Source organism: Aethalodelphis obliquidens, unplaced genomic scaffold (genome assembly GCF_003676395.1).
Source record: "Aethalodelphis obliquidens isolate GAN/ISIS:26980383/991018 unplaced genomic scaffold, ASM367639v1 scaffold2, whole genome shotgun sequence".
Taxonomy (NCBI): domain Eukaryota; kingdom Metazoa; phylum Chordata; class Mammalia; order Artiodactyla; family Delphinidae; genus Aethalodelphis; species Aethalodelphis obliquidens.
In genome coordinates this window covers 56,714,742-56,742,460 of record NW_020837946.1, presented here as the reverse complement: position 1 = coordinate 56,742,460, position 27,719 = coordinate 56,714,742, and the positions used below count along the sequence as shown (strand labels likewise).

General features: G+C 35.9%; 1 protein-coding gene across 3 annotated transcripts in view; it reads right to left on the bottom strand.

Moving 5' to 3' along the window:
- The window catches only part of LNPK (lunapark, ER junction formation factor), an 82,301-nt gene that overhangs the window by 20,599 nt on the left and 33,983 nt on the right, over nucleotides 1-27,719 (bottom strand). For all 3 annotated transcript variants that reach the window (XM_027127624.1, XM_027127643.1, XM_027127634.1), the window contains exons 7-9: nucleotides 25,933-26,016; nucleotides 25,799-25,850; nucleotides 5,478-5,690 (exon numbers count right to left, since the gene is read on the bottom strand). In XM_027127624.1, coding sequence (XP_026983425.1) covers nucleotides 5,478-5,690; nucleotides 25,799-25,850; nucleotides 25,933-26,016 — 349 coding nt within the window. The remainder of the gene's footprint in view (nucleotides 1-5,477; nucleotides 5,691-25,798; nucleotides 25,851-25,932; nucleotides 26,017-27,719) is intronic.

Genomic DNA, 27,719 nt, shown 5'->3' with positions numbered 1-27,719 from the left:
TTTGATAAAGAAGGCAGGAATATACAATGGAGAAAAGACAGTCTCTTCAATAAGTGGTGCTGGGAAAACAGGACAGCTACATGTAAAAGAATGAAATTAGAACACTCCTTAACACCATACACAAAAATAAACTCAAAATGGATTAGAGACCTCAATATAAGACCAGAGACTATAAAACTCTTACAGGAAAACATAGGAAGAATACTCTATGACATAAATCACAGCAAGATCTTTTTTGATCCACCTCCTAGAGTAATGGAAGTAAAAACAAAAATAAACAAATGGGACTTAATGAAACTTAAAAGTTTTTGCAAAGCAAAGGAAACTACAAAACAAGATGAAAAGACAACCTTCAGAATGGGAGAAAATATTTGCAAATGAATCAACAAAGGATTAATCTCCAAAATATATAAACAGCTCATGCAGCTCAATATTACAAAAAACAAACAACCCAATAAAAAAATGGGCAAAAGACCAGATAGACATTTCTCCAAAGATGACATACAGATGGCCAAGTAGCACATGAAAAGCTGCTCAACATCACTAATTATTAGAGAAATGCAAATCAAAACTACAATGAGGTATCACCTCACACCAGTTAGAATGGGCATCATCAGAAAATCTACAAACAACAAATGCTGGAGAGGATGTGGAGAAAAGGGAACCCTCTTGCACTGTTGGTGGGAATGTAAATCGATACAGCCACTATGGAGAACAGTACGGAGGTTCCTTAAAAAACTAAAAATAGAATTACCATATGACCCAGCAATCCCACTATTGGGCATATACCCAGAGAAAACCGTAACTCAAAAAGATACATGCACCCCAATGTTCACTGCAGCACTATTTACAATAGCCAGGTCATGGAAGTACCTAAATGCCCACTGACAGACAAATGGATAAAGAAGATGTGGTACATATATAGAATGGAATATCAGCCATAAAAAGGAACGAAATTTGGTCATTTGTAGAGACGTGGATGGACCTAGAGACTGTTATACGGAGTGAAGTAAGTCAGAAAAAGAAAAACAAATATCGTATATTAATGTATGTATGTGGAATCTAGCAAAATGGTACAGTTGAACTGGTTTGCATGGCAGAAATAGAGACACAAATGTACAGAACAAATGTATGGACACCAAGGGGGGAAAGCCGGTGTGTGGGAGGGGGGTGTGATGAATTGGGAGATTGGGATTGACATATACACACTAATATGTGTAAAACAGGTAACTAATAGAACCCGCTCTATTAAAAAATAAAATTCGAAGAAAGAAATAATACCATTTCTACACAAACTTGTCCATAAAATTAAAGATGAGAAAATACCTTCTCATAGTGAGGCCAGCATTACTCTGATACCAAAACCAGAAAAAAAAAATTACAAGAAAAAACAAAAACAAAACTACAGACCAATATCATTAAGGAAAATTGATGTAAATATTTCTAACGAAATTTTAGCAAATTGAACCCAACAATATATATAAAATAATAAAACATCATGACCAAGTGAAATTTACCTCAGGAAAGCTAGTGGTTTAACATCTAAAAATCAATGTTAAAAAAACCAATAAGGGGGCTTCCCTGGTGGTGCAGTGGTTGGGAGTCTGCTTGCCGATGCAGGGGGCACGGGTTCGTGCTCCGGTCCGGGAGGATCCCGCATGCCGTGGAGCGGCTGGGCCCGTGGGCCATGGCCGCTGAGCCTGCGCGTCCGGAGCCTGTGCTCCGTGACGGGAGAGGCCACGGCAGTGAGAGGCCCGCGTACCGCAAAAAACAAAACAAACAAACAAACAAAAAACAATCAGGGACTTCCCTGGTGGAGCAGTGATTAAGAATCCACCTGCCAATGGAGGGGACATGGATTCGATCCCTGGTCTGGGAAGATCCCACATGCCGCAGAGCAACTAAGCCCATGTGCCACAACTACTGAGCCTGCACTCTAGAGCCTGCATGCCACAACTACTAAAGCCCCTGTGCCTAGAGCCTGTGCTCCGCAGCAAGAGAAACCACCACAATGAGAAGCCCATACACTGCAATGAAGAGTAGCCCTCGCTTGCCGCAACTAGAGAAAGCCCACGCACAGCAACAAAGACCCAACGCAGCCAAAAATAAATAAATAAATTTATTTTTAAAAAAATCAATCAGTGTATTTCACCATATGAAACAGTGATGTTAAAACAAAAAACAAACTAAAACCCTACATGAGCATCTCAATAGATGCAGAAAAAGTATTTGACAAAATCCATCATCTTTTACTGATAAAAACCTTTGTAACTAGGATTGGAAGAGTACTTCCTCAATCTGACAAAGAGTATCTATTAAAAAAAAAAACCCTATAGCTTACATCAGGCTGAATGAAGAAAAAGTAAATGCTCTCCTCCTAAGATCAGCAATAAGGCAAGGATGTCTGCTCTCACCACTTCTATTTAACACTGCACTAAAGGTTCTAGGTAGTATAATAAGGCAAGAAAAAGAAATGAAAGGAATCCAGATTTTAAAAGAAGAAGTAAAATTGTCCTTACTTACAATCTGACAGCCTATGTAGAAAATACTATGGAATCTATAAGAAAAAAAAGCTATCAGCACTAACAAGTGAGTTTAGCAATATTACAGGATACAAGATCAATATACAAAAATCAACTCTATTTCTATATATGTTAGCAATGAACAATGGAAATAGTTAATAAAATATCATTTAAAATATGATAAAAACATGAAAAAATTAGATGTACGTTTAACCCCAAAAGGTGCAAAACATATATACTGAACACTGCAAAACATTGTTGAGAGAAACTAGAGAAGATCTAAATAAATAGAGAGATACATTGTGTTCATGTAATAAATTAGCCAGTATCAGAGGAGATGAATGGAGAATGGGAAGTGGAGGAATAACCCAGAATTTAGTTAATGATTACATCATATAAAAACAGTAGCAACAAAAACAAAGATTGCACATTCAAACTTTATGAATTGTTCACAGTCTCTGAAAACTGAAACAGAACTGTGTGCAGGAGATACTCTGAACTGAGAGACTACACAGAAGGCACTGAGAAGAAAGTGAGAGAATAAAATAAATAAGATGTGATGTTTGCCTTTGTAAAACAAGGCCAGATAAGAGTAAGATAGGCAGCAGTGGAGGTTACGTGGAGACCTCGTAGAAGACTTTGAAACAAAATGCGGTCTTGTTGGAATAAACCCTGCAATACATGCATAAAAGGTTTTCAAAATGGCTGTGACAAATACTTTAAAGCATTAAAAAATGGCTTTAGGGCAGTAATATGATATTAATATGTTAAAAGATAAGAAAGAGATTTGCTTTGTAAATAATCACAAATCTAAAGGTTGTTACCATCTTTAAAAAGGCAAATGATGTAGAATTATAGCTAGTAAATGAAATTTAGGTTCTAGAATAAGTTTTTAGTATTACAAATCAAGTACATTTTTCAGATTTCATCAGTTATTGGTATAGTCATACTAACAACATTCAATCATTATCATCAAAACATTAACTTGAATGTAGACATTAAGTGTCATCCCTCATTACCAAATTTTCAACTTGAATAAACATGCCAAATTAGATTTTGAAAGCATTTAAGCCAACTTAACTTTTGCTGGAGTATTTTACTTCTACATGTTTAAAATGAAAATGTCCAGAAAGGAATCTGGATAAATAAAACAACAGATTTCATAAAACTATCTTAACTCCCTTGCATACTAATAACTTTTAAAATAACACATCTTTGTATTCATGCTGTTATGGGTAACAGTAATTAATAAAAACATCAAGAGCAATCATTGTAGGAATACTGGTCATTTTTACACAGCTTGGCAAATTATCAAGTACCTGCTGGTTATTAATTTCCAAACATATGGGAGCCCTGTGGTAATACACATTAAATTGATTCTCTTCCACAAATATGGCATAATGAAAATATGAATTATTAATCTTCGCTGTAAGAAATCACTTAACTCATTCATACTTTTGGCAATGTACAACTTAAATACAAAGTCTTTTACACAGAAACTAATTAAAAACTTCAGTAAAATATGTTATATTTACATGATCATGAAATGGTAGGCCATTGCTCCTGCTATAATCCTGTTCTTACATGTGCTAGTATATAATTTTTATTATTTTATATAAATGGCTAAACTTTAATTTCTTTAAAACTAGTTATACAAATGTATATAACTCATGCATTCTCACAAAAAATGTTCTTTCATTAAACAACTAAGAGCTTTACTTTACAAATATGGGTATCTTGGATCAACTAGATAACAACTGAAAGATGAATAATTTTCAATCACTTTAATTTACTCAACTTCACAAAATATATGGCTGCCTTGAGTGACATCATTATATGTCAAGTTTAAAAGTATTTTTTCAATAACCAATAATTAAAAGTTATGTTTTGTATTCATTTCATTTGTAGCTAGCTTTCTTAATGTATTTATAAATTAATAGTTTTCTCGTTTTCTAAAATCTTATGCTGCTTTTTTTGAAGAAAAAGCAGGAAAAAAAGTCTACTGCATTAGTAACATTTAGATTGCTTATTGATTTTATTACATAAGTGCCCTGAATACCTGATATCAACTACTAACTAGCCTCAAAATCATTATAAATTATATGTAATTAGTCATGAAATATGAAAGTAATCTAAATTAAAATTAAATATTCTAAAATAAAATAAATAATTTACTATCATATTCAATAATCAGACATGGAAATCTACATAAACTAATGTGATCTGCTGATATAGTGGACTTCCATGTCCCAATCACACTCCAAAAGAAAGCTGCAGGGTAATATAATCTATTACACTCCAAAAATGGGGTCTTCCCCCAGAGATCTACAGCACTGAAAAAGAGAGTCCAAAGAAATGAAATACTAGTAAAGGGTAATAGTAGTAATTCTATTGAATTATTGTTATTAATTCAATAGAACTTTATGTTAAAGTATCTGTCAGAAGATACTAAGGTTCTATGGCTTAAAAAAAGAAAAATCTACCAAGCCCACATTAACATTAGTAGTATTATACACCACAACGCATGAATATTCTTCCTGAAATATGTTAAGTAATTGTCATATTTAAAAATATATATGAAGGGGCTAGCAAAAAGCACGAATATATTCCAAAAATGTTCTCCTCTATCGTCATTTTATATAAATCTGGGACCATTCTAAAGCTGAATATAAAAAGATATGCTATACTGTTGACTACAGAATACTACAAAGTTTTATTGCCATTTAAACAAAGAAGCCATAACAGTTAAATGAGCTCAAGAAATAGGTTTCAGTATCACAAGGTGCCAGCTGTAAAGAGTTATGGCTAATTGAATATGGAACTCCTGCTTAATCAGATAACTGCTCTGCTATTTCCAAATGAAATGCCATTTCCATACTGTCTGAAAATGGTCCGTTTTATTAGTAACCAGAGAAAACAATATAAACTGTAAATAACATTAAGTGCTCTGTTTACCCATTCCAGGCACTGAAGTAGCAGGGGATCCAAAACGTCTTGGTAACACATTTGATGATAGGGCTGGAATAACAGTTCTTTCTGGGGGTCCACCAGGGGCCGAAGTGTCCTTTGGTGGTCCAGGAGATACTGGAACTTTGCAGGGAGAGCCCTGGCTAGAGCCTGCTGGTGCTGGAGAAAGGTTTCTTTGAGCTGCAGGTCGCTGACGAATCTCTGAGAATAAGAATAAAAAGTATGTATTAGGTTCAACATCCAACATAGCACCATCAGTCAATATCACAAATGACTTACATTTAATAATGTTTTGTGGCACTAGAAGGCATCTGTAGGGTCAAAACTACTTGTAATAAGCAATCTATAAAATGTGACACTGAAAGCTGGCTGTAGAGTACTCCACTTCTGAACCTACAATTCAACTACATGTATATATTTACACAACAAGCCTTGATCTAAGTCTACCTGCTGATATTATTTTTCAAAATAAATTCAAATAAAATAAAATCGTCACCCAGTTATGCATCATATCTTTTTACAATAATCCTTCCCAAGTTATGATAAAGAAAGTTTATCAGAATTAGTGAAAACGCCAGTGAAAACTGTAGAATTGTTTTTTCAAGATAAAAAAATGGTAATGCTAAGAAATGAGTAAATAAGTATATTCTGTAATTATCAAGTATTTATGAGGTAATTAAAGTAGTCATAGAAATGCTGAAAAAGTATTCTTTACTATTAGGTACCATTAGCTTCCCATTCTCCTTTATACTATTGCTATCTTTTTGGGTAAACTTTTTTTGCCAATACAGTTTACAAAGGAAAACTTCCACTCTGCATAAACAATATATTATCATAAACAAATCTTATCTTTTTCTTGCAAAAATTACAAGAAGTGGACAAATGTGCCAAATCCAGGCTGCTGCCTCTTTCTGAAACACAGTAACGCTGTTGTTTACATACTGTCTATGGCTACTTTAGAAGAGTTGCGTAGTTACAACAGAGACCATACAGCTCCCAAAGCCATTTACTATATTTACTATCCGGTGCTTTACAGAAAGTTTCATGATCCCCTGCCTACTCGATAACATAAAATTCAATTCTGTCATTCCCCATACCCACCAATATCTTACTTGAATGTCGATGGTAAGAGCTCAAATAAAGATGCACTTCTAGCTTTTTAATTCTACATATCACCTTAAATTATCACAAATCCTGAAACTGTAGGCTAAAATTAAAGAAGTTAAATTTTAATTGACATGACTGGTAAAAAATGCATACCTCCAGAAGCAAAATAGTTTAGATTTGGACTCTATTTGACAGTTAAAGATTTTCATGAAAAGTTCATTGCAATCAAAAGTACAGCTTGAGCATCAGATTTCAGTTTACTATAATCTAGTCTACTAGTTAAGAACCTGGGCCCTGCGGTCAAAAAGGTTTGGTTAGAATCCTGGCTGCAGCTACAAGACCACAGATGGGCTAACTTCACTAAGTCTCTGTCTCTTTATCTGTAAAATTAGGATAATAATATCCTAACTCAGAATTGTTATGAGAATTAAATAAGATAATATCTGTAAGTTGATAGTTCACATTTATTGAATACATATTTCAGATGACAGTGTTTTCATACAGCTAAGTATTTCAAATCACCATTTATCTGTAATTAGTGGGACCAACTAATTTTCCATTGGTTCTTAATTTAATCTCTAACCTAGCCACTGCAACAATAAATTACAAGCATGTCATCATTATATAAATGGAACTGCCCTTATATTTGGCTATTTTCCTTACAGTTTATAGAAAACTTCAGATTTTACGTAGACTAAGTGTATCTTAATAACTCCTGCAAATTAGCTGGTCACTTAATTATCTTTTATTCACAAGGAACACCTTAAAAGATGGTTACACATAAGAAAAGCCATTAAATGCTGCAAAAGGTACTGAGATCAATGAAATCATATAAAGATCTGGTCACTGGAATTAATTTAAAAAAACAAGGCATCAAATATTGTAAATCATTTCTTTAGCAGATTTTTAGGTAGGTAAAACATAACTCAAAAGTTATATTTTTCTTCCAGATAAATAAATGCTTAACATTTATTAGACTATCTTAAAAGTTACTATTATCCTTTCACTTCTTGAACAAAGACTTGAGACTGCATCCTCTGAGTGTTCATTTACCCAGTGAAAATTAACTAAGGCACTCTTTTTTTTAACATCACTCATATGCTACTGAAAGGTAAGGTCTATAACTAACTATTTAACAAAGAACACCATATCTAGCATTCCATAAAAGAGATGTGGCTTAATAATTTCTAAATCTAAAATTAGGCAGACAAAAGGGAAAACTGATACAGAAGAGTCAGGAAAGGGAGAAAAAGTTTCAATGTTTACAAAAGAAAAGCAGGTAACAAAGAGTTACCATGACAATGGTTGAAAATAGCTAGCAATACAATACCAAATCTATATTTGGTAAAGTGTTATGGAATATTCTGGTAGTCTCAATTTAAAATATGTAAGATTTATCTACTTTTAGCTACATGGCACTTACAAATGCTTTGTATTATAATTCTCTTAAAAAGTTTCTAGTACTCAACAAAGTAGTCATATCGGTTATATTGAACATTTCCCACATTTAAATGTAAAATACCATCCCCCAAAAAGATTTATCAAGCATTCTATGTCAGTCTGGTTAAGTATAAGGACTGTCCCATAAAGCCACCTCTTGGCCAGAGGATGTTTTAACATCCTTATCAATGATCAATCAACTATTCAATAAAAATCATACCAAGTATGAGGACATGTCTATAATTTTAAATTCAAAATGAAGCAGACTCAAAATGAGATTAAAAACTACTATTTTATGATAAACAAAAGGAAGGAAAAAAAAGTTTAAAATAATAAAATAAGACAGTTGTTAAAAGCATAGATTCTGAAATCAAACTGTCTTGATTTAAATTTTAGCTCCACCCTGTTTATTAGATGTGCATGCAGCCTTTTCCAAGTTGACATCTCTCAGTTCAGCTTCCTCACATAATGAGAATACTTACCTCCATGGTTGTTACAAAGAACAAGGGCCTCATCTGTCTTCTACTTACTTGACCCTTTGCAGAATATGACAATGGATATCATCCCTACTTACACTTCAGCTTTCTAGATGCCAGTTTAGTCCTGCTTTCAACTTTAATCATTTCTTCTTTTTCCTGGGCTCCTCTTTCTCCATCTACACTTAAATGTTAATGTTCTTATACAGGGGTCCCCAACCACAGGGTCGCAGACCAGTATCGGTCCACGGCCTGTTAGGAACCGGGCCGCATAGCAGGAGGTGAGTGGCGGGCGAGCGAGTGAAGCTTCATCTGCCGCTCCCCATCGCTTGCGTTACCGCCTGAACCATACCCCGACCCCCTATCCTACCCCGGTCTGTGGAAAAATTGTCTCCCTCGAAACCTGTCCCTGGTGCCAAAAAGGTTGGGGACAGCTGTTCTTATAGGTCCTCTTACTCTATTTTCTCTCCCTGGACAATTTCACTCGATCCCATGGTTTCAATAAATATCACCTATGCTTCCCAATGACTCCTAATCTGTATCTATAACCTCAACTTTTTTCTAAGCTCCATTTGAAATAATTAACTACCTATAAACCATATCACCTGGATTTAACTCTCACTCAACAGATCCAAAAGCAAAGTCATTATCTTCAACACAAACCTCCTACTCTGATTCTTATGTTCCTTATCTTGCTTATAACACTAACATCTAACCAGTTGCTCAAGCTAAAAATCTTTACTCCTCCTTCGACTCCACACTTTCCAAATCTAATAGCCATCAAGTCCTATCAATCTATTCTTAAATCTGAATTATCTCTTAAATCTCTTCCCTTTTCAACTTCTTTGCAATAAGCTATCTAGTGTAGGCCCTTGTCTCTTACCTATATTAGTTGGTATCCTAATTGATACCCATGTGTTCAGCCTTGCTCTCTCCAATCCATTCTCCATGTCACAAAAAAGAAAAAACCAAAACCAAACAAACAAAAGCTGTTCTTTCTAAAATGCAAAGCCTCCAGTGGTTCCCATGTTGCATATAAGATAAAGTCTCAAACTCTGTAATGCTGCATACAAAATCCTTCATAATTATCCCTCCCTCACATAAACCCTACCCCCCTTTTTCAGGCATATGGCACTATTTGCAGTCCCTCAAGGTACCAAGGTCTCTTCTTGGTACCTTAGAGTAGACCTGAAGAGTCCTTTCCCACCATGTTCTCAAAGCAAATTGTTATTAAAACATATGCATTGTGATTCGTGACGACCTTCACCATGGTCCTTGATATGTTAAGATTATTTACATATGCATAACTTTTTTAACCAAGAGCTAATAGACAGGAACTGCATCTTTATAGCCCCAGGATGTGGCAAGGTACTGGCACAGAGTATGAGCTTAATAAAGTCTATGAAACAAATTTATGTTCCTCCTGCACTTTAATAACGAACTTCCAACTGCCTATTACCCAACTTACGTGGTACAGTAGGCAGAATAAAGGCCTCCCAAACACATCCATGTCCTCATCCCCAGAAAATATAAATATGTTATGTTACATGCAAGAATAAGTAAGACTGTACATGGAATAAGACTGTTAATCAACTGAATTTTTGTTGCCTGCTACATTGAGAATTTCAGCCTAATTTCAGGAGACCATACAAAAAAGCTATCTTCAAGCAGAAAATTTTCTAATAACATACACCACTTGCCAGCCTTTAGTTGAGTTTACTTTTTTGTTGCTCTGCTTTTTAAAGAACTATTAAGCAAAATGTGCTCTTAATTTATCGAAACATTTTTCTTCATCACCTTGATGACTTATTCCTACTCTAGTTTGTCTCCTACCTCTCTCAATTTTAAACAACCTGCACCTTGCAGTTCACCAAGGTCTCATTTGGTTAATCACTTTTTTACAACATTTAAACAAAATTTATGAATTCTTAAAAAAAGTTTCCTTTTATTTCTTTTGACAACACACTTATTAAGCAACCACTATGAGTAAAGCACTACGGAGTGGAATTCAGAGTTGCAATATAAAGGTGGCAAGCAAAGATAATACAAAATTATAACATACACTAATACAAGGTAAATGCCACAAAAAAAGGAAACAGCAAAGTACCATGAAGGGTTCAGGAAGGGGGATATTAAAATCAGTGATGGGATGAAGAAAGGTTTCATGGTAATGTTGGCATTTAATATGAACACAGAAAAATGGATGGGGATAGAAATGCCTTTGTTACCTGTATTAAGGTATATGTGACAGTTTTAAAATGAGTCCACAATTATTTGAGTCACCTCCATTCAAATGGGAGAAGGAGAATGCCTATGTCCCCTCCCTTGAATCTGTAATACTGCTGTTTGACCAAGAGAATATAGGTGTGCCAGCCTTCAAAACTACTCTGTCTTTTGGGTGGCTTACTCTTAGAACCCAGCACCACATTAGAAGCAAGTCCAAGTGGCTCCATTAGAGAGGTCCATGTGGAAAGGAACCAGTGGCCAGCACCAATCTGTCAGTCATGTGAGTAAGCCATCCTGGTAGTAGATCCTCCATCCCCAATCAGGTAGCTCCAACCCATGTGGGGTAGAGATGAGATGTTTCTACCAAACTCTGCCGAAATTGTAAATTCATGAGCAAAACAAATGAATGCTGTTTTAAGCCACTAAGTTTTGGAGTGGTTTGTAATACAATAGATAACTACAACAGTATAGCTATAACACGTAAGAACACCCAAAAAAGTGCATTTGCTATTTTATGTTTTCGCAGATTTTCTTTATCAAATGTACATCCCCCAAAACAGCAAAGTATGAAGTATCATTCCATTTACTATCAAGAGCAAAAAAGATTCATGACTTCTACTTTAATCTTCCATATCTGCCATGGAACACAAGTGAGTAAACTCTAAAAACCTACTTAAATAAGAAGTTGTAATCCATCTGCTAGGACCATTAACTTTTTTTCAATACTTCTTGATTTCACACTTAGCTGTGGCAGGATATAACTGACTTTCCTTTTGTTAATTTCACTAGTACAAGATGCACTTGTACACTAAATCCCATCCTTTCTTGCCTCCTCGTGGATGGTTCTCCATCAATTGTCCCCACTTTCTCCATCATCAATTATTCCATGTCTTCTAGGCCATTCCCAGTAGCACATAAACATGCACATGCTATCATTTCTTTCATACATCCTGCTCACTCATACACACAAAATGCTTCCCCCTCCAGCTACCCATTTTCTCAATTCCCTTTACTCAAAAGAACTGCCTCTTCTCATTGTCTACCACTTCTCTACTCCCTTACTTTCTTAAATCTACTCTAAACAGGCTTTTACTCCATTCCTCTACCAAAACTATTCTTCTCAAGGTCACCAAGTTCTTCAACATTGCTAAAACCTATGGTCAATTTTCGACCCTCAACTTACTTGGCAGCAGTATGTGTCACAGATGACCATGACCCAGAAACTTCAATTAGTGTCCAGGACACCACACACTCTTGGGATTTCCTATCTCACTGACCACTTCTTCTCACTTTCTTTTTCTGGTTCTTCTTCATTACCCCAAGTATCTTAATGTTAGAGTACCCTAGGGTGGCCTTAGTCCTTTTCTCTTCTTTCTCCACATTTACATCCTTGATAATCTCATCCGGTTTCATGGTTTTAGTAGATACCATCCAAATACTGATGACACCCAAATTTATATCTCCAATCCACATAATTCCTGTTTGCCAGACTCATATTCAACTACGTCCTCAGAATCCCCACTTGGACACCTGTCTAATAGGCATCTCAAACATACATATCCAAAATCAAACCCTGTTCTTCACCACCTCACCTGAAACCCCATCCAAAAAGTGCTCCTCTTGTAATTTCTACCATCTCAATAACTGGAAACTCTATCTTCCCAGTTACTCAGGCCAAAATCCTGAAGGTCACCTCTGAGTCCTTGGTCTCTGACCCAATATCCAATCCATCAGGAAATCTTTTAGGTTCCAACTTTAAAATATATGCAGAATCTTAAACCACCTCTTATGTTACTAAACAAAGGTTCAAGCCACCATCAGTGCTTTCCTAGATAACTGCAAGAGCTTCCTAAGTACTTTCCCTGCTTCCACCTTTGCTTCCTTTGCAGCCTCAACACAGTCACCTTCCTTTTAAAACATAATTTAAATCATGTCAATCCTCTGCTCAAAACAAAAAACAAATTTTTTTTTAATTTTTTTATTTTTTATTTTTTTTTGCTGTACGCGGGCCTCTCACTGCTGTGGCCTCTCCCGCTGCGGAGCACAGGCTCCGGATATGCAGGCCCAGCAGCCATGGCTCACGGGCCCAGCCGCTCCGCGGCATGTGGGACCCTCCCGGACCGGGGCACGAACCCGCGTCCCCTGCATCGGCAGGCGGACTCTCAACCACTGCGCCACCAGGGAAGCCCCAAAAAACAAATTTTTTAAAAACTGAAAACTGAAGTTCTTACAGTGGTCTACATTCTACAAGACCCACATGATATGATCCTTTGCTACCTCTCTTACTGTCTCTCCTACTATTCTCCCCATTGTTCAATCCAGTCCAGCCATATTGGCCTCCACGCTATTTCTAGAGTAATCTGGGCATACTCTCTACTCAATCTCTGCACTTACTGATCCTTCTGTCTGGAATGTACTTCCCTCAGATATCTGCATGACTCATTCCCTCACCTCTTTCATGACTTTGATCAAAGGTCACCTTATCAATGTGGCCTTCCCTGACAACCCTATTTAACGCTTCAACCCACCCTCACTCAAGACAGTCCCTATACATCATCCTTTCTTCATTTTCCTCCATCTAACACTATACAGATAAACTGATAGATAAAATTGTCTACCCCCACAACATGCACAAAGGGAGATTTTTTTTTTTGTCTCTTTTGTTTTACTACTATAACCTCAGGGCCTAAAACAATGCCTGACAGTACATACTCAATAAACATTTACTGGAAAAAACAAAAACAAATGAATAAATCAGAAATTAGTATATAGAAGTCAAATTTATTCCCATATACCAATTAAAACCTTAAAAAGGAGGTCCTCCCCAAGGACTGAGGAGTCCAATCCCCACACTGGGCTCCCCAGCCCAGGGGTCCTGCACCAAAATGAGCCCCCAAAATGTCTGACTTTGAAAACCAGCAGGGTTCACATTTTGGAGAGCCAGAGGGCTGTAGGAAACTGAGACTGCTCTTAAAGAGTGCAGGCAAAAACTCACTCAATCTGAATTCAAGCAGAAAGGCAGCAGTGTGAAAGGTGCCAGGGTCAGACCTACTTGCCGATCTTAGAAAGCCTCCTGCTGGGACTCCCCTTGGGGACTCAGATGTTGGCAGCAGCCACTAATGTGATCTCATATTACCTAGATGACAGCAGAACTGGCAGGCATGCCTGGAATCCTCCCTCGAGCCTATTAGCACCAGGGGCCTGCCTCGCCCCGCCTACCAGTGTGCTCACATCAGTTGCCTGCCACCAGGCCTCATAGCCCAATGTGCTGGGGGGCCTGCACCGCCCACCAATGTATCCCCTGTAATAGCACAAAGCAGGTCCTCTCAGCCAGCTGGGCCCAGGGGCCAACCCGCATACCAGCAAACCCACGGCAGTTAGCCCCGCAACAAGAGAAAGGCGCACACAGCCCACACAGGTTATACCCCTGAAGCATCTGGCTCTGGTGCACAGAAGAGAGCATGTGCCTGGGCCCCACAGGACACCACCTACATAAGACCGCTTCTCCAAGATCAGGAAATGTAACGGGCCTACGTAATACAAAGAAATAAACACAGAGAATTAGGCAAAGTGAGAAGACAGAAAAGTATGTTCCAAATGAAAGAACAAGGCCAATGTCAGAAACTAAATGAAATGGAGATAAACAATCTATCTGATAAAGAGTTCAAGGTAATGATCATAAAGATGCTCATGAAACTCAGGAGAAGAATGGATGACCACAGTGCAAACTTCAGCAGAGTAACAAAATACTTAAAAAAATCAGAGCTGAAGAATACAATAACTGAGATGAAAAACACACTAGAGGGAATCAATGGAAGATTAGATGATACAGAAGAATAGACTAGTGATCTGAAAGACAGAGTAGTGGAAATCACCCAAACTGAACAGAAAAAAGAAAAAGAACTCAGAAAAAAGAGAATAGTTTAAGGGACCTCTGGGACAACATCAAGCATACTAACATTCGCATTACAGGAATTCCAGAAGGAAGAGAGAGAGAGAAAGGGGCAGAGAAGTTATCTCAAGAAATAATAGCTGAAAACTTCCCCAATGTGAGGAAGGAAACAGACATCCAGGTCCTGGAAGCACAGATAGTCCCAAACAAGACGAACCCAAAGAGGTCCACATCAAGACACATTATACTTAAAATGTCAAAAGAGAAAGATAAGGAGAGAATCTTAAAAGCAGCAGAGAAAAACAACTAGTTATACATGAGAGTCCCCATAAGACTATCAGCTGACTTTTCAGCAGAAACTTTGCAGGCCAAAAGGGAGCGGCACAATATATTTAAAGTACTGGAGAAAAAAAGAAACAACCAAGAATACTCTACCCATCAAGGTTATCATTCAGAATTGAAGGAGAGGTAGTTTTATACACAGCAAAAGCTAGAGGAGTTCATCACCACTAAACCGACCTTACGAGAAATGTTAAAGGGACTTCTCTAAGTGGAAAAGAAAAAGCCACAATTAGAAGTAAGAAAATTCTGAGGAAACAATCTCACCACTACAGACAAACATATAGTGAAAGTAGTGGATCAATCACTTGTAAAGCTAGTAGAAATGATGAGAGGCAAAAGTAGTAAAATCATCTATATCTATGTAGTTAAGGGATACGCAAAATAAAAGGATGCAAATTCAAAACATAAAACATGATGGGGGGCTAAACATGTAGGGCTTTTAGAAAGTGTTTGAACTTAAAACAAGATCATCAACTTAAAACAGCTATATACACAGGTCATTATATATGAACCTCATAGTACCTAAAACAAAAACACACACACAAAACAAAGGAATCCAAACATAACATTAAAGATATTCATCAAATCATAAGGGAAGAAAGCAAGAGAAGAAGAAAGAAACAAAGAAGAACTACAAAAACAACCAGAAAACAATAAACAGAATGGAAATGAGTACATACCTATTAATAATTATTTTAAATGTAAATGGACAAAGTGCTCTAATCAAAAGACAATGGATGGCTGAATGGATCAAAAAATCAAGACCAGGACTTCCCTGGTGGTGCAGTGGTTAAGAATCCGCCTGTCAATGCAGGGGACACAGGTTCAATCCCTGGTCCGGGAAGGTCCCACATGCCGCGGAGCAACTAAGCCCGTGCACAACAACTACTGAGCCTGCGCTCCAGAGCCTGCGAGCCACAACTACTGGCCCATGCGCCACAACTACTGAAGCCCACGCGCCTAGAGCCTGTGCTCTGCAAGAAGAGAAGCCACTGTAATGAGAAGCCCATGCACCACAACGAAGAGTAGCCCCCACTCAACACAACTAGAGAAAGCCTGCATGCAGCAACAAAGACCCAATGCAGTCAAAAAATAATTAATTAAAAAAAAGAATACTAGCAACCAAATTGAACAATACATTAGAAGGATCATAAACCATGACCAAGTGGGGTTTAAACCAAGGATGCAAGGATGGTTCAATATCCACAAATCAATTAATCTGACATACCATGTTAACAAGACGAAAGATAAAAATCCTGATTATCTCAATACATGTAGAAAAAGCATTTGACAAAACCCAACATCCATTTATGATAAAAACTCTCAACAAAGTGGGTATAGTGGGAACATACCTCAACATAATAAATTCCATATATGACAAACCCAGAGCTAAGACTCAACAGAGAAAGCTGAAAGCTTTGCCTCTAAGATCAGGAATAAGACAAAAATGCCCACTCTCATCACACTTATTCAACATGTATTGGAAGTCCTAGCCGCAGCAAGCAGACAAGAAAAAGAAATAAAAAGCATCCAGGCTGCTGCTAGTGAACTTGTCCTCAAGGTGAGACACAGCCACCTCCCGCCTCTGCAGGAGACCACCCAACACTAGCAGGGTGTTACAGACTAGAAAAATCCTGGTTTAAAAATAAAGAGATTAGGAGAGGAAAGACAGCAGAAGCAAGAAGAATTACAATCCTGCAGCCTGTGAAACAAAAACCACATTCACAGAAAGATAGACAAGATGAAAAGGCAGAGGGCTATGTACCAGATGAAGGAACAAGATAAAACTCCAGAAAAACAACTAAATGAAGTGGAGATAGGCAACCTTCCAGAAAAAGAATTCAGAATAATGATAGTGAAGATGATCAAGGACCTCAGAAAAAGAATAGAGGCAGACTCAAAAGATGCAAGAAATGTTTAACAAAGACCTAGAAGAATTAAAGAATAAACAAACAGAGATGAACAATACAATAACTGAAATGAAAAATACACTAGAAGGAATCAATAGCAGAATAACTGAGGCAGAAGAACGGATAAATGACCTGCAAGACAGAATGGTGGAATTCACTGCTGCAGAACAGAATAAAGAAAAAAGAATGAAAAGAAATGAAGACAGCCTAAGAGACTTCTGAGACAACAGTAAATGCAACAACATTCGCATTATAGGGGTCTCAGAATGAGAAGAGAGAGAGAAAGGACCCAAGAAAATATTTGAGAGATTATAGTCGAAAACTTCCCTAACATGGGAAAGGAAATAGCCACCCAAGTCCAGGAAGTGCAGAGAGTCCCATACAGGATAAACCCAAGGAAGACACACACCAAGACACATAGTAATCAAATTGGCAAAAATTAAAGACAAAGAAAAATTGTTGAAAGCAACAAGGGAAAAGCAACAAATAACATACAAGGGAACTCCCAAAAGGTTAACAGTTAATTTCTCAGCGGAAACTCTATAAGCCAGAAGGGAGTGGAATGACATATTTAAAGTGATGAAAGGGAAGAACCTAGAACCAGATTACTCTACCCTGCAAGGATCTCATTCAGATTCGATGGAGAAATCAAAAGCTTTACAGACAAGCAAAAGCTAAGAGAATTCAGCACCACCAAACCAGCTCTACAATAAATGCTAAAGGAACTTCTCTAAGTGGGAAATACAAGAGAAGAAAAGGACCTACAAAAACAAACCCAAAACAATTAAGAAAATGGTCATAGGAACATACATGTCAATAATTACCTTAAACGTGAATGGATCAAATGCTCCAACCAAAAGACACAGGCTCACTGAATGGATACAAAAACAAGATGCATATATATGCTGTCTACAAGAGACCCACTTCAGACCTAGAGACACATACAGATTGAAAGTGAGGGGATGGAAAAAAGATATTCCATGCAAATGGAAATCAAAAGAAAGCTGGAGTAGCGATACTCATATCAGATAAAATAGACTTTAAATTAAAAATGTTACAAGAGACAAGAAAGGACACTACATAATGATCAAGGGATAAATCCAAGAAGAAGATATAACAATTATAAATATATATGCACCCAACATAGGAGCACCTCAATACATAAGGCAAATGCTAACAGCTCTAAAAGAGGAAATCAACAGTAACACAATAATAATGGGGGACTTTAACACCTCACTTACATCAATGGACAGATCATCCAAACAGAAAATTATTAAGGAAACACAAGCTTTAAATAACACAATAGACCAGATAGATTTAATTGATATTTATAGGACATTCCATCCAAAAACAGCAGATTACACTTTCTTCTCAAGTACGCTTGGAACATTCTCCAGGACAGATCACATCTTGGGTCACAAACCAAGCCTCGGTAAATTTAAGAAAACTGAAATCATATTAAGCATCTTTTCTGACCACAATGCTATGAGATTAGAAATCAGTTACAGGGAAAAAAACGTAAATAACACAAACACATGGAGGCTACACAATACGTTACTAAATAACCAAGAGATCACTGAAGAAATCAGAGAGGAAATCAAAAAATACCTAGAGACAAATGACAATGGAAACACGATGATCCAAAACCTATGGCATGCAGCAAAAACAGCTCTAAGAGGGAAGTTTATAGCAATACAATCCTACCTCAAAAAACAACAAATATTTCTAATAAACAATCTAACCTTACACCTAAAAGAACTAGAGAAAGAAGAACAAACAAAACCCAAACTTAGTAGAAGGAAAGAAATCATAACGATCAAAGCAGAAATTAGTAAAATAGAAACAAAGAAAACAATAGCAAATATCAATAAAGCTGGTTCTTTGAGAAGATAAACAAAATTGATAAACCATTAGCCAGACTCATCATGAAAAAGAGAGGACTCAAATCAAAAAAATTAGAAATGAAAATGAAGTTACAACAGACACCACAGAAGTACAAAGCATCCTAAGAGACTACTACAAGCTACTCTATGCCAATAAAATGGACAACCGGCAAGAAATGGACAAATTCTTGGAAAGGCATAACCTTCCAAGACTGAACCAGGAAGAAATAGAAAATATGAACAGACCAATCACAAGTAATGAAATTGAAACTGTGATATAAAATCTTCCAACAAACAAAAGTCCAGGACCAGATGGCTTCACAGGTGAATTCTATCAAACATTTAGAGAAGAGCTAACACCCATCCTTCTCAAACTCTTCCAAAAATTTTCAGAGGAAGGAACACTCCCAAACTCATTCTACGAGGCCACCATCATCAACCTGATACTAAAACCAGAAAAAGATACTACAAAAGAAGAAAATTACAGACCAATATCACTGATGAACACAAATGCAAAAATCCTTAACAAAATACTAGCAAACAGAATCCAACAACACATTAAAAGGATCATACACCATGATCAAGTGTGATTTATCCCAGGGATGCAAGGATTCTTCAATATACACAAATCAATCAATGTGATACACCATATTAACAAACTGAAGAAGAAAAACCATATGATCATCTCAATAGATGCAGAAAAAACTTTTGACAAAATTCAACACCCATTTATGATAAAAACTCTCCAGAAAGTGGGCACAGAGGGAACTTACCTCAACATAATAAAGCCACATATGACAAACCCACAGCAAACATCATTCTTTTTTTTTTTTTTCGGTACGTGGGCCTCTCACTCTTGTGGCATCTCCCGTTGCGGAGCACAGGCTCCGGACGCGCAGGCTCAGCGGCCATGGCTCACGGGCCCAGCTGCTCCGCAGCACGTGGGATCTTCCTGGACCAGGGCACGAACCCGTGTCCCCTGCAACGGCAGGCGGACTCCCAACCACTGCGCCACCAGGGAAGCCCTCTGCCCATTTTTTGATGGGGTTGTTTGTCTTTTTAATATTGAGCTGCATGAGCTGTTTATATATTTTGGAGATTAATCCTTTGATTAATCCTTTGATTAAACAAATCCATTGATTTGTTTAATCCTTTGATTAAACAAATCCATTGATTTGTTTAAACAAATCCATTGATTGTTTTTGTTTAAACAAATCCATTGATTTGTTTAATCCTTTGATTAAACAAATCCATTGATTTGTTTAATGTGACTGTGGAAGTCACTATGGAGAACAGTATGGAGGTTCCTTAAAAAACTAAAAATAGAATTACCATATGACCCAGCAATCCCGCTACTGGGCATATACCCAGAGAAAACCATAATTCAAAAAGACACACACACCCCAATGTTCACTGCAGCACTATTTATAATAGCCAGGACATGGAAGCAACCTAAATGCCCATCGACAGATGAATGGATAAAGAAAATGTGGTACATGTATACAATGGAATATTACTCAGCCATAAAAAGGAACAAAATTGAGTCATCTGTAGAGATGTGGATGGAACTAGAGACTGTCATACAGAGTGAAGTAAGTCAGAAAGAGAAAAACAAATATCGTATATTAACGCATATATGTGGAACCTAGAAAAATGGTACAGATGAACTGGTTTGCAGGGCAGAAATTGAGACACAGATGCATAGAACAAACGTATGGACACCATGGGGGGAACGTGGCCGGGGGGTGGGGGGGTGGTGTGATGAACTGGGAGGTTGGGATTGACATGTATACACTGATGAGTATAAAATTGATGACTAATAGGAACCTGCTGTATAAAGAAATAAATAAAATAAAGTTCAAAAAAAATAATAATAAATAAAAATAAAGAGATTAGGAGCAGTTGCTCTACTGACTTGCTCTATTAAAAAAAAAAGAAAAAAGCATCCAAATTGGAAAGGAAGAAGTCACTGTCACTATTTGCAGATAACATGATATTGTATATACAAAACCCTAAAGACATCACCAGAAAACTTTTAGAACTCATTAATGAATTCAGGAAAGTTGAAGGATACAAAATTAATATACAGAAATCTGTTTCATTTCTATTCACTAATAACTAGCATAAAGGGAAAAAAAAGAGAAAACAATCCCATTTATAATTGCATGAAAAAGAATAAAATAGCTAGGAATAAATTTAACCAAGAAGGTGAAAGACCTATACTCTGAAAACTATAAGACACTGATGAAAGAAATTGATAATGACAAAAATAAATGGAAAGATATACCATGATCATGGGTTGAAAGAATTAATACTGTTAAAATGTCCATACTATCCAAAGCAATCTACAAATTCAGTGCAATCCTTATCAAAATACCAACGGCATTTTTAACAGAACTAGAACAAATAATCCTAAAACTGGTAGGAACCACAAAAGACTCCAAATATTCAAAGAAGAACAAAGCCAGAGTTACTGTGCTCCCAGAGTTCAAACTATACTACAAAGCTATAGTAATCAGAATAGTATTGTACTAGCACAAAAACAGTCACATTGATCAATGGAACAGAACACAGCCCAGAAATAAGCCCATGCTTATAGTCAATTAATCTATGACAAAGGAGGCAAAAATATAAAGTGGAGAAAGACTTTTGGGAAAGTCTTTCTGTTGGGAAAATTGGACAGCTACGTGCAAAAGTATTAAATACCATATACAAAAATAAACTCAAAATGGGTTAAAGTCTTAAGTGCAAAACCTGAAACTATAAAACCCCTAGAAGAAAACATAGGCAACAAACGCTTGACATTAGTCTTAGCAATGTCTTTTCGGATCTATCTCCTCAGGCAAAAGAAACAAAAGCAAGAATAAACAAATGGGACTAATCAAACTAAAAAGCTTTTGCACAGAGAAGGAAACCAACAACAAAACACAAAGGCAACCTACTGAGTGGGAAAAGATATTTGCGGATGATATATCGAATAAGGGGTTAATATCCAAAATATGCAAAGAACATACACAACTCAAAATCAAAAAAACCAAGCAATCTGATTAAACCATAGGCAGAGGACTTGAATAGACATTTTTCCAAAAAAGACATACAGATGACCAACAGACACATGAAAAGATGCTCAATATCACTAACTATCAGGGAAATGCAAAACAAAATCACAGTGAGATATCACCTCACACCTGTCAGAATGGCCATTACCAAAAAGACAACAAGTAACAAGTATTGGCAAGGAGAAAAAAGGAACCCTCATACATTGTTGGTGGGAATGTAAATTGGTACGGCCACGTTGGAAAACAGTATGGAGCTGGGTCAAATAATAAAAATAGAACTACCAGAAGATCCAGCAATTCCACTCCTGGGTTTCTATCTGAAGAAAACAAAAATACTAATTTGAAAAGATATATGCACCCCTGTGTTCATTTCAGCATTATTTACAATAGCAAGTGTCCACCCATAGATAGGTAAAGAAGATGTGGTATGTATTCATGTATACAATGGAGTATTACTCAGCCATAAAACAGAATGAAATCTTGCCATATGCAACAACATGGATGGACCTAGGGGGTATTTTGCTAAGTGAAATAAGTCAGGCAAAGAAAGACAAAAACCAAATGATTTCACTTATATATGGAATCCAAAAACCAAAACAAAGGAACAAACAAAACAAAACGGAAACAGACTCACAGATACAGAGAACAAACTGGTAGCTGCCAGAGGGGAGGGGAGTTGGGGAATGGATGAAATAGATGAAGGGGATTAAAAGGTACAAACTTCCAGTGACACAAAAAATAAGTTAAGGGGATATAATATAGTGTACACTATGGGGAATATAGTCAATAATATTATAATAACTTTGTATGGTGACAAATGGTTACTATACTTATTGTGGAGATCATTTTGTAATGCATGTAAATGTTGAATCACTATGTTGTACACCTGAAACCAATATTGTATGTCAACTATATTTCAATAATTTTTTTTAAAAATAAAGAAAAACACAAGAGATAAAAAAATTGGTGGGGGTGGGGTGGCCGTGAGAGGCTGGCAGTCAGGTTAGTATTATGTTCAGTAAATATTATACTCCTTTTAGAGCTAAACCTAAGCAAATCAAAGAATACTATTCTCAAATTTTATAATCATTCTTAGTGTAATATATATTATTAACACGTAAATAATAAAAAATAAAAGAAAGCTATCTACTACACATGAATCCAAGTTCTGGTTCAGAAAACATGCAAGAGAGCTAGTAAAATAAGGACACCACAATTAGATTCAGTTTGGAGAGCCACATATGTACATACATACATCCTTTAGTATTTTTTTCCCTTTTCTTTTATTTAAGTTCAGAAATAGGTGAAAGAAACAAAAAGGAAAGAAAGGGGGAGGGAGAGAAGAAGGTGTTGGGGAGAAAGGGAGTGAGTGAGGAACGAAGGAAGGAAGGGAGGGAGGGAGGGACTGACGGACTAACAATGGTTCAAAGCAAAGAAATAAAGACAATTTTAAACTCACAGAAACACAGAACTTAAACATAAATAAAATGTATGACGAATTTACCTATAATAACAAGATCAAATTAAACAAGGAACTAAATTATAATTCTCAAAAAGTAGAATAAAGTTGAGATACAGTTTAGAGTTTTTTTAAATAGGGAAAAAAATTCCAAATAGCAATTAATATTTACAGACCCAGAAAAGTGAGGAATACTAGAAAAGTGTACCTCAGAAGAAATATTTTAAAAAAATAGGTTATAAGCTTCTTAAGGTCAAAAACCATATTACATTCATCTCTTTATTCCCCATGATGTCTACACATAAGAGTTATTTAATACATTCTTTGAAGTGGATGATTCATTTATATTATAGCTAAATGTTAATTCTCCCTAAAAGAATATCCAAAAACAGTGCTGCAGGAATCCAAAGTAGAGAGACCAGAAGTGGTTTTTCTATAGTTACAATATGACAGCAGAAGAAAAAAATTGGGGCTTCAAAAGTTTCTAAGGAAAGATAAGTTTAGATTCTTAAAGGAATTAATGTTGCCTAATGTTAATAAATGCTTAAGAATGTCAATAAAGGGCATCATACATCTGTTCTTTTTTAATAAGAGAGAACAGATTTTTGTTAAAGTAACAGCAACAGCTTTCTGCAAAATATCACATTTTAAAAATATATTCACTAAGGTTATTCAAGAAGCACTTTTGAAAAGTTACTACCAGTCATACAAGTAGAAAGTATAGTAACCTGGCCTTCAGGCCAAAAAAAAATTTTATAATTACTAGTAAGAAGTATAAATTATAGAAAAATTTAAACTGATTATGAAAGTAGGTGTTACATTGCAAGTATCTATGACTAATTTTCTTTTTTTCGGAAGCACAGTGTGGCTTGTGGGATCTTAGTTCTCTGACCAGGGGTTGAACTCACACCCCGTGCAGTTGGAAGGGCAGAGTCCTAATCACTGGACCTCCAGGGAATTCTCTACGACTAATTTATTTTAATCATATTTAAACTTTTACATAACTTTTGATAGACTTTTACATTTATCAAAAGAGCAGGCTAATATTTCTATAAACCAGAATCCTACTTATAAAAGATGGGAAACAGTGGGATTCTTCCCACATACCTCCGCCAATTAGAATACCTAAAACTACTATGGCTTATTTAGTACCCATGGTCTTTGTGGATATTTATAAAAGAACTGACTTCTCGAAGTTCTAAATGTCACCCTAACTTTATAAACCAGGCTCCAATTCCGATGATTTATAAGAGTAAAAGTTAAATTTTTGTAAGTATATTCCATATAGCAACAAAAGCCTTACAAACTACAGGCATACCTTGTTTTATTTGCTTCATTTTATTGTACTTTGGGAATACTGAGTTTTTTCACAAAATGAATTTTACAAATTGAAGGTATATGGCAACCCTGCATTGTCAGATGATGGTTAGCATTTTTTAGCAATAAAGTTTTTTTTTTTTTTTTTTTTTTTGCGTTATGTGGGCCTCTCACTGTCGTGGCCTCTCTCGTTGCGGAGCACAGGCTCCGGACATGCTGGCTCAGCGGCCATGGCTTATGGGCCTAGCCGCTCTGCGGCATGTGGGATCTTCCTGGACCAGGGCACGAACCCGTGTCCCCTGCATCGGCAGGTGGACTCTCAACCACTGCGCCACCAGGGAAGCCCGCAATAAAGTATTTTTTAATTAAGGTATGTACATTTTTTTAGACATAATGCTATTACACACTTAATAGACTACAGTATAGTGTAAACATAACTTTAATACACACTGGGAAAACCAAAAAGTGTGTGTGACTCACTTTATTGCGATATTCACTTTATTGGGGTGGTCTGGAACCAAACCTGCAATATCTGAGGTATGCCTGTTATTTTATTATACTCTAGAGAAGAGAACAAAAAAGGAAGCCAATGCAAACTCAAAAATATCTTTTCACATGCCAGTCTTGGGCATACTTTATGTAACCACTTAAAATAATAACATAATAGTAATGGTTTCACTAGTAATCTGGCAATATAACCTCAAAAAGAAAGAGTTAATGTTATTATATAGCAGTAATTCAATTTTTTTTCTCGTTTCTAAATTACATTTTTTTTCTTTCTAACAGTGTTACTTTAGAAGGAACTCAAGTTTGACAAAAATCTTCATTAAATTCCTCAAAAAATAAATCATAAAAATGTAAGAATTTTCATAATAGCAGATATTCCAGGAGACTTATTTAAAGGGGGGAAAAAACCTTACAAAATATTGGTGAAATCACTTAAATTTCAAAAGATTAAAACTAATTATATATTTAATCTCAAAAGATAATAACATCTTTACTCATCAACATATTTCTATAAAATCAAAATGAAATTAACTTATTGCCATCTATTTTAAGTCATATCCCAAATTACCAAATACGAATTAACATAAAAGCATCCTACATAAGTTTTTCACACCTCTATCACACTTTTGAACTCACTTGGATAAATATGGATCTTTCCAACAGCAGCAGGAGTTTCTACAAAGTTATTTACCTTGTCCAGGTCTTGCAGTTATAGTTGCTCCAGCAGATGGCGGCTCCAACTCCTGTCAAATTCAATAATGTTATTACAGTGACCTACTACAATGTGCGATTTAAAATAAAATAGTAGTGATATTACAGCCTTACCTTTGCTTTCTTTGAGTCTGGATCAAACCTTTCAAGAATTAATTTAGCTGTTTTATAAGTTTCTTTTTCCATGACTTCTTCAAGCTGCAAACAAAAATTTCCACAAGTTGTCACATTTAAAAACACACATGCACTACTTACTTTTATAAGTCCTATTCAAAAAGTATTCAACTGCAAGGCTTAAACTAAACAGCACATAATATACCCAGATAGCATGAAAGACTTCCACATTCAAATAATTAAAATCCAGATTTTAAAATGGCTTCTAACCTCTAATATGTTACTTGTATTTAACAGCTTTACTGCAAGGAAATACCAAATATTGCTAATTGTTTACATATAATGAGGAGAATAATTACATGCACCAACTTCAATAATGGAATGTGCAAAAATCTATCAGCCATCATTATTGGAAGTTATTAGACATGACAAGCAAATGACAGGCAATTCCTCAGATTTATTTCCTCCTAGTACTTAATGCTATTAATTTAAAGAAGGTCGTTAGCCAAGAGCTTTACAAAATAAAATCTCTGTGCCAATTAACTGCTGTCAGCATCGATTTTAGATTATTTATTAGCAGAAGCAATTAGCTTGCTGCAAAATGCAGTGAAAACTCACTTAACTGGGAGAACAGCCATGCTCTCTCATGGAATTTGCTCAAATGACTTTAAAAGCTGAAGCTCCCCATTTTTTACTTAGATTCAAACAACTTTAGGGGGAAAAACTGAACATAATAAGAATTTAAGTAAAGATTTTACTGAGTTCTATGCTCACACTAGGGACTGTAATTAAAGCACTTCATTATTATAGAATTTTATTTACAATGCACTCAAGTCACTTTATGGCTTAATATGTGGGTTTAATTTAAAAAGTAATCACTAGTAAAGTATCATTTTAGCAGTTACAGCCCAATATCAGAAAAAGTTTAACTTTAGTACAAGACAGTCATAGTTATGACAAATAGTTAATATATAGAATAAAAATGCTTTTGCAAAACTTGGAAGAGGACCTTTTCCTTCTCAGTGACCACTTAGATTCATTAAATGTCATGTTTATTCCAAAGGACATTTATTTTAAAATGCAAAGCAGAGAACATTTACCAAATTAAAATACAATTTAAAATATGCTGTCACAATAGTTAACAGATTCCTCATTAAAATCTCAATATAACACTTAAGAAGTGCTTAGATGAATGATTTACTAACCTTGGTTTAGTGAAACTAAAATATTTTTCTAACTATTTCAAAATTATGATAAATTCTCAAACAAGCAAGTTTAAATTTCTGATGTAAAGAAAATGTTTGTAACATTACTACTTTAGGGTTGGGGAAAAACTTAGGATGGGGACAGAGAGAGGGCATGATAGAATCTATCCCCAAATCAACATAATCTACATGAAACAGCAAAGAACTGAATCCCTGATCTCTACAAATTAATTTTTGATGGTCCAGACCAGTGCTGTAACAATAGAACTACCTGTAATGATGGAAGTGGTTTATATCTGCACAATAGAGTAGCTACAATGCCATATGTGATAGATGATCACTTAAAATATTGCTTGTGCAACTGAGGAACCCAACTGTAGCTACTTTTATTCCACTTTAAATAATGTAAACTTTAAAAGCTACATGGGTCTAGTGGCTACTGACTTGTACAGCACAATTCTAGAGTAAGACTATTGATAGGTTTAAAAAGAAGATTAGATACAACTGTGATCTTTAAAACAATACACAAAAGTCAAAACTGAAATGCCATTTTATTAAACGACTGCCATTCCTAGTACATCA